Genomic DNA, 17381 nt, shown 5'->3' with positions numbered 1-17381 from the left:
CGCTGGCCCCGAGGGAAGGGGTGGGGGCCTGGTGGGTGTGACCCCATCTCCTCGCCTCCGCCGCGGTCCGCCCCGCTCACAAGGTGCCCGAGCGGCAGAGCGAGCAGCAGTAGCAGCAGAGCCGCACTCCCGCCGCCCGCAGCGCCCGCCCCGCCATGCCCAACTTCGCCGGCACTTGGAAGATGAGGAGCAGCGAGAATTTCGACGAGCTCCTCAAGGCGCTGGGTGAGGCGCTGCAGCCCGGCGCTGGGCAGTGGGAGGGGATCACGGGGAGGGGGCTGCAGCCGGGGCTGCGCTCCGGTGCCCGCTGCCTGCGAGGCCGGGCACCCGAGAGAGCTCCGTGAGCCCACCGCGGGCGGGAGAGCACGGCCAGCGCTGCCCGGGGAGGTCGGAGCCTCACCGGCGAGCGCCGGCGGTCCTGCCCCGGGGATCCTGCCGTGGGGATCCTTGCAGACCCCGCGTTTGCCGCCCGTGCAGCTTCCCACCGCGGCGGGTGCGTGGAGGGAGCTGTGTCGTGGGGCTACGTGCGGTGCTTCTGCGTGGTGCTAGGCGAGCTCAGCGCAGGGCACGGCTGGCGGCTTCAAACTCTGCTTCCTCCCCGCTTCGCCCAGGTGTCAATGCCATGCTCAGGAAGGTGGCGGTGGCTGCCGCCTCCAAACCCCACGTGGAGATCCGCCAGGATGGGGACCAGTTCTACATCAAAACTTCCACCACTGTCCGCACCACCGAGATCAACTTCAAAATCGGGGAGAGCTTTGAGGAGGAGACGGTGGATGGACGAAAGTGCAGGGTAGGAGGAGTGCTGGGATGTGTGTGCGTATGTATGTGACCAAGTTCTTTTTAGGCGGGATAAACACTTCTGCTGCCAGTGTTCCCGCCCAGTGGCATCGCTCCCCACCACCCCATTTACAGAAACACTCTTTGGGGGCGCTTAGTGATCAAAGCTCCTCTTGCCTCTTGTCCAACATTTTCCCTCTTGCAGGTTAAAACTGAAACTTGAAGGCAACAGGGCATGGTAGGTCCGAAAGGCAGAGTTTGAGTACTTGCTTCTCCTTGGCTGGCAGGGTTTTGTCCAGCTCTTTTTTCTTCCCTCTCCGCTGAAGACTTCAGTTGCAGTTAAAGCTCTCCCCAGCTTCTGTCCCTGACAGGAGCATGGGGAATGGTGGAGAAAGAAAGACCTCAAGGGTCAGGATTTAGTGCACAAACCTGGCATAACTTTTGTCCCAAACTAAGCTCACAAGCAAGACTGCACGCTGTTTACTAGTCTGGGGCTGAAATTCTCTTTCATTACCTTTCCAAAACTTAAATGTCTGCGGATTGCTGATCATGTAAGTCTCTAACAGTGTAAGACAGACTTTCAGCTAGTGTTATACCAGCAGAAACACCATATAGATACTGTTTCCATCTCCTCATGGAGAAGTGTATTAGAAGGTGTTCACTGGAGGGTTTTGGGATTAATTCTCTGAGCCCCTGCTCCTCTCCTTTGTAACCACCTCTAGGTCGTGGAGGGGACTTCAACTTGGCAGCATCCAACATCAGCTTCTCGCTAGTCTCGATACATGGGACCTGGAGTACTGGAGAGCTGGGCTGTGATCATAGTTGTCTTGTAAAAAAAGTTATCCCAGGCTCATTTTCTTTTCCTCAGGCACTTTACTCTCACACTTAAAAGTACGGAAAAGAAGTATGAATAATGAGTATTGGAATGTACTCCCAAAGGAGAATACAGTTTTAAAAGTAGCCTATGATGGTTAAATGTTCTACTTTCCAAAATACAATCTCTGCTAATTCTTGGGCCAGCTTCTGAGACCATTTGCACTTCTAAAAATGCAGAACTTAGTGTCTGAGGCGCAATAGGGAGTCAGTGAATGTTTAGAACATCCACTTGGTCTCTATGATGAGTTCTTGTGTGTTTAACAGTTTGTTCAGGAAATGTTGCTGGCTTCATTAATTTATCTTGTTCGACAAAAGCAGTATTTTAGTGTCTCCATGAATAACGCATATACAATAAATGTGACCCACTTTCTAGAGAATAATTTATTGCTGCAGATGGAAAAACAATAATTACAGCTGCAAGCTATGAAAGTTGGAAAAATCTGAAAGAAATGTGTTTTGTGAAGTAGTAAATTTTTTCCATGTGTTGTGAAATTATTTATAGTCCACTATGAGGAATAAGTTGTAGTGCTGTGTGTATCTCACCAAGATGGGCCCACAGAGCAGAAACTGACAGATCATAAAATCATACTTCAGAATGTAATTTGCAATATCTGGCAAAACTGCTGACGGGTGATAGATTTTGACACACTTTATGGGGTGGAGGGTTTTGTTCTGCCAACTAACTTGATCCATTATTCATACAAAGACCAAGCGGGATGGAGTTGTACTGCACAAGGCTCATGTAGCTGCCACTTGAGGTGTCCTGTTGGCTTAAAAAGCCATTGTTTTGCTAATATATTTATAAAGTAAACAGCTAGTTTTAAATCAAAGTAAAGTTTGTTTCCCTTGGAAAGTCTGGGAAGTGTTAACTTGAATTAATGCATACATAAGGACACACACACATGTATATGCATGTGTATGTATATGATCACAGACTGATGAATGTCTCCCATGTGCCAGTTATAAAGGGATTGCTTGCACATTCATTATGGGGCATCCTTCTGCACAGCTGTTCCATTGCACTGTAGAATAATAGTTCAGTGCTAGAATGAAAAGCAATAGAGTCAGGGCTTGCCTGTTTGGGAAACCTAAACAAAATCCTGTATTTTATTTTCTATGTTGGCTTCTTTTGGGGTTCTTTATTTATTTTCTCAGTGGTTTCATAGTTGTTATTGAAATGCTTTGAAAAATTATCAAGGATATTTCAGTCTCCAGACCCACAACCTTAAAAAAAGTAATGTCCCGAACACTAGAATTCTAACCAAGTTTCTATAATTTAGTTGTGATTTATTCTAGTTGGTCAGGAGACTTAGTGGTTAATACACAGTTACCGTGGCACAGAGCTGTGCAGCATGAATGAGTGTAAGTGATAAATGCTGTATCATTTATGACCACAACATGATACATGTGATTGTTTATGCTTTTATGCTAAGGGGACCCTGTAGTGATAAATACCATGTCAGATCTAACCACATGTGTACAAAGATGCTTGGGAATGTAGACACAATGTTATCACATGTTTCTAAATGATGCTTTTCAACATCAAGCATTTTATGAAAACTGGCTTTTTAATTTGGAAACAAATGCAGATTTGCACTGAAAAGAGACATTTACGATTACTTTGTTACTAACACAGACCTCTTTCCAAAATGCCCCGTCACACCTTAATTTTGATTTCATCACTTTTCCACTGACCTCTTTTGCCCTTTGCTGTTACCTATGGGTTGCTCTTTTACTATCCCAATTATTCTCACTACTGCTCACTGCTGTCTCTCTGCCTCATGTTGCTGGGGAATATAATTAATGTTATTCCTAATGGTTTTCTTGCCTGCAGAGTTTGGCCACTTGGGAGAATGAAAACAAGATCTATTGCAAACAAACTCTTATTGAGGGAGATGGCCCCAAAACATACTGGACTCGAGAATTAGCTAATGATGAGCTGATTTTGGTAAGACCCTTGAACCCACCCAACACATGCACCATATTAACAGCTTTTTGTTACCATGTAGTGTGACTTCCCATTTTTCCTTACTTAAATCCATCTGCAAAATTACCATTTTCATCTTCCTCTACACCACTTTCATACATCACTTTTTTCCTTTCTTTTTAAATGTTTTTCTTAAGAACAAATGAAGATAAATGCAGGTTCTCACTCCTATTTTACTGTTCTGGCTTTTGCCGTACTTTCACTGGTTGAATAATCACAAGTGGGCCACTTCTGCTCTGCAGATTCACAATGCCATCAAAGGATTTGCTTGATTTATTGCAGATTTTCTGTGGTGAAAGTGAGATCAAGGCATTTGATCTCATTTCTGGAGAACCGTCTCTTTTAGGCATGTGTATAATATGTTGCTTCTTATTCACAGTCACAGGTGTATATCAGGAAAGATGTGGCATGTTGTTCGCATGCTCTATTTTCATTCTGCTTATGAAGAACATATAATTCCTCCCTAATCTTTGCCACCTTCACCAGCTCTTTGATCACCTCTGAATCCAGTTCAGAATCGCCTGTAAGAGTTTCTTAAAATATACATTTGCTGTCAGTCAACATCCTCTCACTCCTGTGTGACCTTCCATATCGCAGCAGGGTTACTGTAGGCGTGCTGAGCAGCACCTCTGCAACTGCCTCCCCCTTATGCAATGAATCGTGCACTTTATTTATTTATATCATTCTTATTGCTCTAAAAGTTGAGCTCTCTTCCCTGAATCTTTCCTCAGCAGTCACTCTTCATAAATGAAAAAATATCAGGAGTGGATAAAAACAGTTTCTCTGAGTTACAAGTAGCACAATTCAGCTTGAGTTCAGAATCACTTTATTGCACATGTCCTTATGAGTGAATTCTGAATAAATGGTCGATTAGACTGTTACGCCTCGTCAGTTTGGGCATGGAAGAGAGGCTGCTGGAGTGATGGGTAAGAAAACATCAAAGCAGGGAGGGTTTATATCACAGTTACTAAACTTTGCACTTTAAAAGACAGTCTCCCCAGTGTTTCTCTAAAGCAGTCGGAGCTCTGTTTTAAAGATTGCATCTGAAACAAACCCAGACCCAAACCTAACCAACTATAAACAAAAAGCTTTTAAGGTGTTCATATTATTCCAGACATCTTGGAACTGTTCACCCAGCCCTCATGAGGAGGGGCATGCTGTTAGTGAAATCACACTGGTTTCTACTGAGTGAACACTCCAGTTCTGGATAATTTCTTTTGAGTCAGCCACTGGAATTCTTTATATTACCCAAAAGCTTTAGGAAGTCAGGTTCTTTGATCTCTGCTTCAGATCTTTATATATAATGCAGTGGACAAAATATATTCTCAACTTTTCTTTTTCCAGCTTTCTAACAATGTTTCTGCAGTTTACTGTTTAAGCAACAAACTAATGAGGGTGCTGTTCAGCAAAGTGAACTGCTCCAAGCAGAGCAAGGAAGCCAGTCAGAACACAATTGCCTCCTGCAATCAGCAATGTGAACTTAAGCTGTTGGGGAAGAAGAAAGAGGTTGTTTAAGAAACCAGAGTGATTATAAAGCCATCTAACCTGTTTTCTTAAATACAGTCTGTTGAGCTTTTCTGAAGTAATTATTTTCGAAACTAGATATAAATTAGGAAACACTTCCTTCTTGTTGAAATATTTCTATTTGTAGGAACTCAGTCACAACTTCTGCTAAGTTGTTTTACTGGTTAATTTCCTTGCCACTAAAATATACACATTATTTATAATCTGTAAATGTCTAGATTCAATTTCCAGTCATTACATGTTGTGTATAAAAGAACCTAAATTATATGACAAAATTTTGTTATTGCAAATACTTCTCTTAACAGCACTGATCCGGCCACCTTGAAAGAACCTTTTTGTTTTAAAAACCATTGGAAGACATTGAGCCCTTCAATATAAAGGCCTTTTATAACCCTCTCCAGTTTATCAGTTTCCTTTCTAAACTCTGAACACCAGCACCACATGTACTGGTTGGCTGGCAATCCATTAGCACCTCATGGAGTGGTGACTTCATCTCTCTACTCCCATCTAAAATTATTCTGATTTATATGCAAACACTGTATTAACTCTTTTTTGGAAACTCTCACTCAGCTGATTATGATCCCCAGTAATGTTCCTGGTTTCTGACTCCCCTTCCCCTCTTCAGCAAGTTGGGACTATGTTCACTGGTTGCATTATGAAAACATAGTGGTTGCTTCCAAGTGATCCAGATCATTCTGTGTGTATTTTATTATTCAATATAATATGCAGTTCCATTCTCCTACCTCTTTTTTTGGAGCATAATGGATTCCTTTGCTTTATCAAATATTAAGTTACTGGTCATCAGGCCAAAGATTTTTAACCCCTGATGGCATTTGACCATTATTTGGGCTTTAAAAGCTAAACTACCTGTAGGGATTGGCTGAGGTATGTTCCTCTACTCTTAACAGGGAATAGGAGCTCTTAGTGAGGACACCCTTTTGATCTCTTGCCTCTCAACTGTGTTTGTGTTTTTCATCACTACAATGAAGAAAGATATATCGTCAACTATTTTATCTTACCCTTGGAAGTTTTCCTTGGATCTGAGTCTGCAAAACGCTACTTACATCTTCAGAACTGAGATCACAGTGAGGAGAGGAGAACTTTGTTTGTCTTCCTTTTTTCTTCGTCCATCCTCCCAGCTTTGTTAGGGTTCTTCAGGACCGGAAATTCATTTTCATTCAGGTTTGCTGCCCATATCACTTCAACTGCTTAGTAGTTCTTATCTTCACGTTTCTAAAATCTTCCTCCTTACCTAAGAAGTAGTTTCTGTTCCTTTACTCTTTCTGATGTGCTTTGGTAAGCTTCCCCGATTTCCATTCTGGCAGAACACCTTAAGTAAGCAGAGGAAACCATATTCTTGTGAACTAGATGTCTGCAGCTGGGAAGCTGTCTGCATGGGGCAGAGCCTGGGATGTAGCATCTGGTTAGGAATTCTGTAAGGCTGACGCTTATTCTCACAGTCTCTGCTCCTGTTTCTCTAGCCAAAGAAATCTTTAAATAAGTCTTGGGTCTCCTTCTTAGCTATTTGCAGAAGAAATCAAGAAAACGCATACCCCATCTGGAAAAAGTTGCAGGAAGGAATCTGAAATGTGTTAGACTGAGGCAGGAATTAGAAAAAGGCTTGAGGCAACAGGCAGGGGGTAAGGAATGAGTGTTACTCTGCTAATACTGGCTGCATAAATGTTGGAGCTTTGCCACATCATTTTGATCTAATATGCTGCATTGCTTAGGGGGTCCATTTGATTATGACATTTTCCTAGTGGAGGGATACATTTTTGTCCCAGCACAGCATGTTAAATAAAATGCATTGACTATCACATATAATAAATGAACAAATAAAAAATCAGTGTTGAATTGTCATGACTACCACAGAGCTAAAATAGAAACCATATTACTGTATAATTATCCATCTTTCTTGCATCCTGGCAGAAGAATCCTTTATGTTCTTCAAATAAACTCCCTTGGAACAGTATGATGGTCTTCTCTGTCACTTCATGTCCTCTGGTACACAGATGCTAGGAATAAACTATTTAGTTCGTGAAGTTTTTCTTTACCTTCAGGTACCAGTTGAGTTTAGTTCTGCTTTATAGAAAAGGTGCTGTGAATGTGTTAGAACACTGCAACTCCTCTCATCAGTGCTGGTTATTCTGATCTCTGATGTATTTGCTGGGATTTCAGTGCTGCATTCTTAGAAGTACTGGACAATGTAGATAAAAAAATGACATGGAATATGCAAGCAAGGGAGGGTGAAAAGGATAGAGCCCCGCCAAAGTCCACATCTGCTTGTCTTGACTGTATCTTTAAATTGTGTTGTACTTCAAGACTATAATACATACAGAGAGTCAGGGTATCTGTATTTACAACTCCACATTCATAAACTCTACTTGGATTAGCATTTGATCAGAGTGTAACACAAAAATATATATTACCTTTTCTTGTCTGAAACTTAAGACCTGGGAATAAGTCTGTTCTTAATAGGCTTTTTCTTACCTTTTATAAGGTTTTTGCTGTTACTGTCTGTTTTTGTCAGGGACATTAATGAACTATCAATCACTTGTGTAAGTCAGAAGAACAAAAGGTCTGCTCTTTACAAAGTTAAAGGATGTTGCTTCCAAATGTTAGCTATTCAAATGAGAAACAGTTCTATTCAAACTTTATCTGCATTGCTGCTTTCATGGCTGCTCATGCTTCTATAGATTTTACTTTAATCTATAACACACAAACATTTTAAAGTGGGTAATTACTGAAGTGAAGCTTTAAAAACAGCCTCAGACCACATTTTACACAGTTCACATATCACACAGGGGTTCTCAGAATCAATTATAGCAAGGGTCAAAGATCAGAACATTAGGGGGGTTCAAGCATGGTTTCTATTCTTCATTCCCTCCCCAGAAAAATCATGCTGTAGTTGATTAAAACTGGTGAACTGTGGAGCTTAGATGAGTGAGTGAACATCTTTTAAATGATATTGCTGGCTTCAGAAATTAAACATAGTAGGTGAGAAGGGTCAATGTGAATTTGGAAAGACACTTAGCAGCCAAGTGCTGAGATTTGTGATGTGCCTAAGCCTTGTACTGCACAGTGTTAACTACCTAAGTGTTTAACTCTTCTATAGTTGTCAGAGAGTGATCTTAAAATAAAATCAGTTATCAAAAGGAGGGTCCACTCATACTCAGGTCATTATGAGGGGGGGTTTTGTTGCTGAACCTTGTTAAAGCAGCCTTGATTAAAGTTTGGAAGCCTGTAATAATGCATATATATATGTGTTGCATGGACCTAATGCTTTAATTTACTGTTTTCCATGAGCAGATTTATAAGCGGGCTTAGGGATCTGCAGCCCCTGCTTGTGGGTACAGCCTGGTCTGGGTCACATCCCAAGCATATAAGGAGAAAAAGAAGCCAAAGCCCGTTGCATCTTGGATGCATCTGATCCTGCATGCAGCTTAAATGTTTGCTGGGTACTGGTTTTACTACAGGAGATACCATTGTCTCATATACTTACTTCTGTCATTCATTTGCTGTGTGACTCTGAGGACCTGGACTTTTCCATGGACAAAGCCTTTTCTGAGCATTAAAGTAATAGCTTCTCTTCTCTATTTGTCTGCTGATGTATTCTGTCTTCCTTTTGCAAGTTGCCCCTGTAGGTTGGTCAGTCACGAGCAGATAACAGGATTCTTGCATACACTGACAGAAGTGATCTTTTGCAGGTGATTAGTTGCATGACACTCTTTGTAATTATACTGTGTGTTCCACTTACCACAAAGGCTCCTCATCAAGTGTTTATAAAGAAGGCCTTCAAAAAGCAGATTTACTCATAGAGTAATATATTACTGCCCTGTAATTCTCTCTTAATCTCTACTGATGTCAGTGGTCATCAGGTTTTGAGTGAACGGAGTGAGGTCGATGTATTGGATTATCCCCCTTTGCAGGGCTTTGTTTGCAGGGTGCTTTTGGACGCTAAGCTACAGATTATGACAAGCCGAGTGAAGACAACAATTCTGTAATTTGCAGTCATTGCACATATAAAATCCTATTTTAGATTTAGATAGAAGCCTTGTAGCATTTTGCAATGTCAGTGGGACCTTTGCAAACTGACGAGAAGGTGGTGATTGAAAATCCTTCATATTCTCATTAGACTTTAACTGCAGTTTGGTGGTGCTGCACTCTCTTTTGAGTTGCTTCAGTAAAACTTCACAACCGCATAGCCAGGATTGTTCACTCCTTTTTTATTATGAAGTTCTACTCCTTTGGGTCATGGAAATCTTTAATGTGTGCTTTTTTTGATACGAACTATCACTTCTTTCCAATCTAGAATTAGAACCATAGACACGTAATGTCTACTTAAAGACACTGCTACATCTTACCATTGAATACGAGGATTTAAATGTGAAGGATAGAGCAGTAGCAACCTTTTGATTTGGATCTTCCACCTCAGCTTGGTCCCAGCTGTATGTTAGAAACTTCTGTGTGTAACCACAAAAAAAGGAATGCAACAAGTTTGGACACATTCCTCTTTGCTTTGTTTAGAAACATTTAGTGGAGTTTTATCAACAGTGCTAGTAAATTGCAATAAGATAGGGAAAACCTTTCATGTAAGTCCACATTTACACAATGTACAAAGCCATTTATTTATGTGCTTCAGTACGGAATTAGGTTGCTAATTATCTGAATGGGTTTAAGGTACAAAATCTAAGTGCTAAAATATGCAGCTTATTCCTGAAGCAGGTCAGAGGCCACATAACCAAAGCTGGGTCTTCAAGGAAAGGATGTTTGGCTGTTTGAGAAGTGCCCAGTGGCTACATGGTACTCCAGTGTAATTGTAATTGGGCTTTGCATGGACTTTCTCTCTTTACATTCTAGATTTAAACATACAATTGTGTGAAATCATAGTGGTTTCCCAGACTGTGAAGCTGTTGTGCTGTAGAGAATGACAATTCTTGTGTATAGCAACTGATTAAGACTAGTATGGTTTTGAGGTTCCCCAGCTATGTCCATGTTTTTCACAGTTAGTTTTTATCCTGGCAGAGCAATTTGAGTGCAGTCTTTTGCCTGAGATTTTCAAAGATCCAAAGTCCAGCTGGAGCTGGATGTCGGGAGTACAAAACAAACAGCCATTGCACTTTGTCACAAGCATGTCACACTGTGACTCTGAGTGCACAACAGTCAGTCTGTGTGTACGTACAGTGCACTCGCCGCCTCTGCAGTGCTCTCTGGGTGTATCCACACTACTGAGCTCTCCCAGGAAGTTACTGTTTCTCTTCTCTTCCTCCACAAATTCTTACCTTTGTTTTCACACTCCCTCCTGTGGGTCTTGAAAGGAAGCTGCCAGTCAGGCTACATGAATATCTTAGGAGCAAGCTCTTCCCAGGAGTGTGGTTTCAGAACTGGATACTCAATCGTAGGGTGGCACCCTAGACAGGCTTGCAGTATGGATCACATCTGTTGCAGTCTACTCTTCCCTGCACTGTTCCTTCTCAACACAGCTGCTTACCTGTTGTGAGGATAACTGCTGTTGCACAGGTTTAGGGGGAAGGAGTCTATCTCTTAATTTCCCAAAAGAGTAGATACAAATTTACTAGGGAGGTTCCAGGAGTTTTGGCAAACCTGCTGCAGCCTTTCTCATTAGAACTGGCCGATGTGGCACCCACTCACACCACAAGATGTGGCTGCAAAGCTGTGCAGCTCCAACTGTCAGCCTGAGGCTGGGCCAGCTCTTGAGGAACAGAACACAAAACCTGGTTTACTACTATTTATGTTGAAACAGTAGCAGGGGACCCAAACTTCACTGTGCTTAACAGCACCTGAATGTACCATAGGAAGACAGAAAGACAATCACCATCACAGTGACCTAGTCTCCACAGACAACCTCAGGCCCTGGCTTCTCTTGACTCTGACTTGCTTTCTCTGGCAAAGCTTGTGCTGAAATCATTTCACCTTTGTGTTTCGTTTTGGAAAGGTTGAAGAAAGCCATAGTAAAGGTAATGGCAGCTGGAGCTGCGGGCAATAGGGACCTATCTGCATTCTTTCATGTTAATTTTCAGACATTTTCATGTATAAGCTAAAAATGTGTGTATTGATAGATCTGATGTGCTATTTATAGACATTAAATCTCAAAAATACTAGCAGACTTTTCTTCTCAATAAAGCCAGAGTCAGTTTTAAAGCCAAGTCCTTTCAAAGAGATGTTGGCCAAACCAGGTGTAGAAAGCATTAAAACAAATAAAGTCCAGCTGAATTTTCATAGCACACTGGGGTAGGTCTTAATTATATTTTTCAGTGAGACCTTGGCAGTTATTACAGCCAAACATCCCACCTCACAACTTCTCAGTGCTGAACCCAGGGCTGCCTGTCAGTGTAGCTAAGCAGGAAGGACTTTGCAGTCAGTATTTCCTCACTCTTGCACCCATTATTTCCTTCATGTTTAATTGCTTGCTTAGATTTTAGCCTGCCAGACCTGAAATTACATACAGACACTTTGGCGTTCAGATGGCTTTCTCAGACAGCTGCCCCAATCACTGTCCTGCCCGAATGTCCTGCTAATTTGTACTTCAATATTGCTGTGGTAGAACTGCCTTTTAAATGCTAAACTACAGAGTGATTTAGAACCCACAGGCTTTCCAATGCATGTCTGAAACTGCTTCAGTCAATGGTATAGCATCATGTAATACCAACTCTCAGTATGTGGAAAATAGAGGTACTCTGAGGTACTGAATCTGGTGTAAGAAACAGGATGATAATGGGACATAGTCTGCAGTAAGTCTGTGACTTTCAGATATGTGGTGATCAAACATTTGGAGATCTCATAGACGTTTAGTCATGTGAAATGAACTTAACTTGATCTCCATTAGATTTCTCTCCATTATATGCTCTCATTTCAGACCTTCATCACAGTTAACAAATTCACTGGTTAAGGTCAGAGTATCCTGTGACTACCACTGCCCACACTGTGGCTTGGGAGAGAGGGTTTTGCTATTCTAGCAGATTGTGTCCACATCTTGCAGTAGTGTGATGCGAACAGGTTGTAGGTATACATTCTTCTGCTCTTCAGCATCGCTCCACTGACTTCATTTGAACTACTCTGATTTATACCTGCAAAAATCAAGGAATAACTTTTGAACATTCCACCCTTGGCATTTCCAGTTCAAAGTGCTGCAATGGTACATTCTTTTCTCATGTTTATTTATAAATGCATGCCAAGAAACTATAGTAAAAGGGAATTTCTGTCTCATCATTCTGACAAAATTCATCGTGCCTTGGGAAAAAAGGTCACTTACATTGCATTCCTCTTCCAAAATGATTCATTTCTTTACTCTCATCTGTCAAAAGACATAAGAAAATGTATTTCTGCTGTTGAACTACTGTTGTAAAAATCACATTCCCAAATTGTGTTGAATGTTTGTGGGTTCCATCTCTTCTGATTGTTTTATATTTCTTTTCCAGACCTTTGGTGCTGATGATGTTGTGTGCACACGAATTTATGTAAGAGAGTAAACCCATCGATTTACTTGTCATCTGGGATGAAGTGGAGAACTGTGAAAATCCCCAGTATAATGAGTATCTGTGTGTCCTGTTACTAATGCAGTGTTGTATGTGACCTTGTGTGTTATATCTGAATCCATATCCTCTGTTATGTGTATTTTGCTTTCATTTTCCATCGCAGACACTATTCCTTCCCACTTTCATGCCATCATTTTTGTGTCTGCTTTGTATTTTGTAGTTCTCAGTTGATACAGTTTCATCAATTATTAAACTTATTGGACTTAACTCACAGGTGTCTTGGGGTGTTTTTAACAGAGAATCCAGCAGTGCTTTGGTTATGACTGAAACACTTTTTACCCTCTGTTGAAAGTAGTGTGGGGTTTCACTGCTGCTGGCTAGCACTATGCCATCAGGGAACACCTCCTAGGGCAACACAAAGCACAGGAGAGAAGTGAACTGCAAGGCCTTTGGCAGAGCTGCTGGCTGCTCTCTCAAACCCAGAGCTCTGCTTCTTTCCTTCTCTCTGTTCTTGTTGTTGAGGAACAATTCCTATATTGTGTGGTTGCTGGGACTGTGATTAGCAGAACCAGACCAGGAGAGATATTTACCCTCTTTCCTGCTGTCTCTGAAGAATGCTCAGACTTCCCCTGTTGAGACACTCATCCGAGTAGAAGACCCAGCTGCATCTACAGAACAAAAAACAGCATGATCACGACTCATACTTATTGTCATCACACCCAAGCACCTCAGGCCTGATCAGAGAGCCAGCAGAATCTGACAGACTTTACTTGCTTGGGCCATAAAAAGATAAAGCTGATGAAAGCTGCTCTTCTCTTACTTCCTCACCTGAGAGAGAAAGCTTCTGATGGCTTCACTCCCCTTAAGGAGGGTTACAGCTCTCACTTTTGATGACTCAGTATGAACAACTAAATATTTCACAAACCAGGGCCATAGTTCAAGTATCAAAATAACACCACATTTAATGTATATATTCTGGCTCAGAGTTCTGGCCACAGCACTATCAAGTATTAGATTCAAGCTGAGCAAACATTCCTCTAATGAGCCAGAGACTCTTCCCTTCTCAGCCTTGGACATACCTGGAGATGGAGATTAGGTGCACTACTTATTTCATTGCAATATCCAAGCTTATCTGATCAACTTCCTGCTTTGCAGTGATAATTTATCTGCTTCATGCCACCCAGTCATAGCAGATTTAGAAGTGGTTCAGTGTTAGCAGAGTATATGCACTGTTCACGGGGCTGTGCTCAATATTCAGAATGGAAAATAGGTCCAGATCTTGATCATCTTGAGCCATCCATAGGAAACAGATTTGTCTCTTCATCCCTCACTTAGCTGTGTAAAGGAGTTCCCTTCCATAGCATTGTCCAACTGCTACAGAGAAACCAGTCACCTGCTCTGTAGCAGTGTGAGCTACAGCAGCACAACAGAAGAGGCATATGCACCGTTTCCTATCTCCTCTGAGAGGCCACACTTTATTCCTCTGCCATCAACATTCAAGATATAAGATTGCAGCTGAAAGGGGGGACATTTTCTTTCCACACTCTGACCTTATGCCAGACCCTGTTTCCAAGACTTTGGTTCCAATTAAATACAGTTGGTACCAATTAAATACACTGCACATTAGCTGCCACTGAAGCATGGGCTGAGATTAGTTCATTGTGGTTTGGATGCAGCTGACGCTAACCCCTGGTAAGAATGAAACTTGAGGGAGAATGACAGTGATCTACCTTTATTTTCCTTCATCTTTAAGGATTCAAATTAAAACAGTTGGGTGTTTTCTTCCAAACAAATTCCATTTCAGGAGTATCTGGACTTGCTTGTGCATTCAGCTGTGCCAAAGGGACTCCATAAAAAGTGCCAGGCTGAGCTAGCTAAAAGCACCTAAGTGATCTAGATAAAACTCTTGCCACATCAAGGCTAAAAAGTAAATAGCATTGTGATGGACAAATACCATATCCTACAGCAGCAGGAGCCCACCAACACTAGAAGATGTGGGGTGGTGGATGTGGGGTCTGGTACAAGCAGATGAAGCAAGTAGGAGAGCCAAAGCCAGTAGATAGCAGGGCTGCTCTGCCATTCCAGAAAAATACTGCTCATAGCACTTACCTTTTCTACCCATGTCTAAAGCAGCCCTGATTCATGGTTTGTGAGGATTCAGCAAGGTATTGGTATGAACCTCATGTTGTCTAGAGCAAGCAAGTGCATTTCATGGAAACAGTGATTTCAGTCATTTCTAGGGAGACTCATGTTAAGCTGTTGTGCTGTTCAAGCAAATATCCTTCACAAAGCTTTCCCATCAACTGGAAAATACCAAGTCAGGTTTTTCATCCAGTTGGCAACTATTATCCCAGTAGTAAAGCATGAGTTGTGCAACTGGGTTGTAGGGTTATGATTAAAACCAGGCTCTTGAGATATGAGCTCCCCTGCATACCTGAGAACTTTCTTCTTCCAGGATTTAAACTGCTCCCCAAAGCTTCATTTGCAGTCTGGCATGACAAAAGTTCCTTTCTTTAGTAATTTCAGTGTGGAAGCTTCTCCACTTGATTGACTTTCATAGACTTGCATTAGAGTTATTGGTGCATGGATAAATTCGTAAGAACAGAGACTAAAATTGGTCCAGGGTGTCAGTTTTAGGGCTCATTGTTGAAACAGTGCAAAGGCCAAATTGGATTTTGTGAGTCCTTCTGGATTTAAAAGCTCTTCAAATCTAGGCACACAAGGATGTGGAGTGATTTTACTGGCCAAAAGCCTCGCAGTTATCTCCTGCCTTTCTTTTATTTGCTGACATTAAGCTCCTTTGGGAACATGGAAATTGGACAATGCCAATGACCAACGGAGACAGTTTTATTCACTTTTGCGTAAGAAGTCATGAATTAACCCCTCCCCAGATGAGGTGATGGAAGCAGAGTAGAGTTACTGTAGCTGGCATCCACAAAGACTTGGTCTCACAATGTCTGAGTGCTAAAGAGTTGCTCAGTTGACGATCCTGAAAGCTTCAGGCAACCACTGTCTGCACGTAGGAGGGAGGGACTTTTATAGGCAAAGGTGCCAGGACAATGGAGCACCTAAGGGTTCCATAAATAGTTTGTTGGTTACTTGATAGTTCGTAGATATCTGAAAAGGGCCCCAGGGATTTTACGGATATTGCCTTCCAGATTCAAACCAAAGAGATGCTCACTCCATCACTAGCTCTTTTAATCAGGCCTGTGATGGAACAAGCAGTGGAGCCAGGGACAGAGCCTAGCTCACAGTTATGTGTATCACTGAGCAACCAGAAACTTCCTTCTTCTCATGCTGCTGTGTTCTAACCAGCACTTTGCTGCTTCACCAGGAGGCAACTCCCAGCCTGTGTGCCTGCAGGCTTCGGACCCTGCTGTGCACTGCATTGACCACACTGATAACTAACTAAGGGTTATACCTAAGAAAGGGTTATACGGATATCTGCAACAACTTGGCACATGTGTAACATTTCACTAAGACAGAACTTCCCCACTAGTGGAAAACCAGGATAGAGCAGCCATAGTTTCTGCCCTATGGCAAGAACAGTTCATGTCAGGATTCTTCTTTGATTTGCCATACTTTGTTCTTATGCTGCTTTCATAGAACACTTATTGTTTTTCTTCTCTCCAGGAAAAATAAACATTCCAACCAGTAAAGAGAACAGGCAGTCGAGCTGCATTCAAAATAATCCACTGCAGGAAACCCAAAATATGAAAAAGACCCCAAACAATCTCAGACAGAAATGTGATATTGCATTGAATTGGTCAGTTCACCCATGTCTGTACCACCAGCTTCTATTGTTTGGGAACAGAGCTGTCCTGCTGCACCCTGTATATCCTGGAGAGATGGTGCTGCTTTAGCTCAAGTGCTCACTTTTTGCACTCTGAGTGCAAAGAGATCTATTTCTGCTGGCAGGAAGCTCCAAATCCCACATGGCTGCAAAATCCAGTCTTGGAATCCTGTTAAAATATTTGCTGTCTGAATACTGCCATGTCAGAAGTGGAGCAACCTAAGATGTTCTCTTTGATATTACAGATGGAGCGTGGTGGAAAAAAATACTGTTATGAATAACAGAGAAATAGGTGGGAATAGATGGAATCATAGAATTAATTTGGTTGGGAAAGAGCTTTAAGATCATCAAGTCCAACTTCTACTCTGGGACTGCCAAGTTCACCACTAAACCATGTCATCAAGGGCTTTGTCTACACGGGTTTTGAATGCTTCCAGGGATGGTGACTTCACCACTGCCCTCAGCAGCCTGTTCCAGTGCCTGAGCATGCTTTTGGGGAAGACATTTTCCCTAACATCCAGTCTAAACCTTCTCTGACACAGCTTGAGGCTGTTCCCTTTTGTTCTATCAGTTATTCCTTGAGAGCAGAGCCTAGCCCCCTTCTGGCTCCATCCTCCTGTCAGGCAGTTGTAGGGAGCAATAAGGTCCCCCCTGAGCCTTCTCTTCTCCAGAGGTCCCTCAGCCATTTCCCATCACACTTGTGCACCAGGCCCTGCACCAGCTCCATTGCCCTTCTCTGCACAAGGGAATGTCATAGCACTTCCTGCTTATTTCTTAATTTCCAACATTTCCCACACTGCCTCCCAGAACATGAGGCCAGTTTCAATCAGAAGAAAACAACAGAATTCTTGAGATTTAACTCACTTTTGTTTGACTCTGCTGCACTCTGCTAAATCAGAATGAAGTTCTGAACATGGGGATTGTGTCT

General features: G+C 42.2%; 1 protein-coding gene across 1 annotated transcript; it reads left to right on the top strand.

The window, feature by feature from the left end:
• CRABP1 (cellular retinoic acid binding protein 1) lies at nt 1-12933 on the top strand. Its single transcript, XM_005145710.2, has 4 exons — nt 1-225; nt 612-790; nt 3488-3601; nt 12604-12933. The coding sequence occupies exons 1-4, from the start codon at nt 156-158 to the stop codon at nt 12652-12654; spliced, it is 414 nt and encodes a 137-aa protein (XP_005145767.1). The 5' UTR covers nt 1-155; the 3' UTR covers nt 12655-12933.
• The last annotated feature ends 4448 nt before the right edge of the window (nt 12934-17381 follow it).

Source organism: Melopsittacus undulatus, chromosome 9 (genome assembly GCF_012275295.1).
Source record: "Melopsittacus undulatus isolate bMelUnd1 chromosome 9, bMelUnd1.mat.Z, whole genome shotgun sequence".
Classification (NCBI taxonomy): domain Eukaryota; kingdom Metazoa; phylum Chordata; class Aves; order Psittaciformes; family Psittaculidae; genus Melopsittacus; species Melopsittacus undulatus.
The sequence above is the reverse complement of the archived record's forward strand: the minus strand, read 5'-3'. Positions and strand labels throughout refer to the sequence as shown.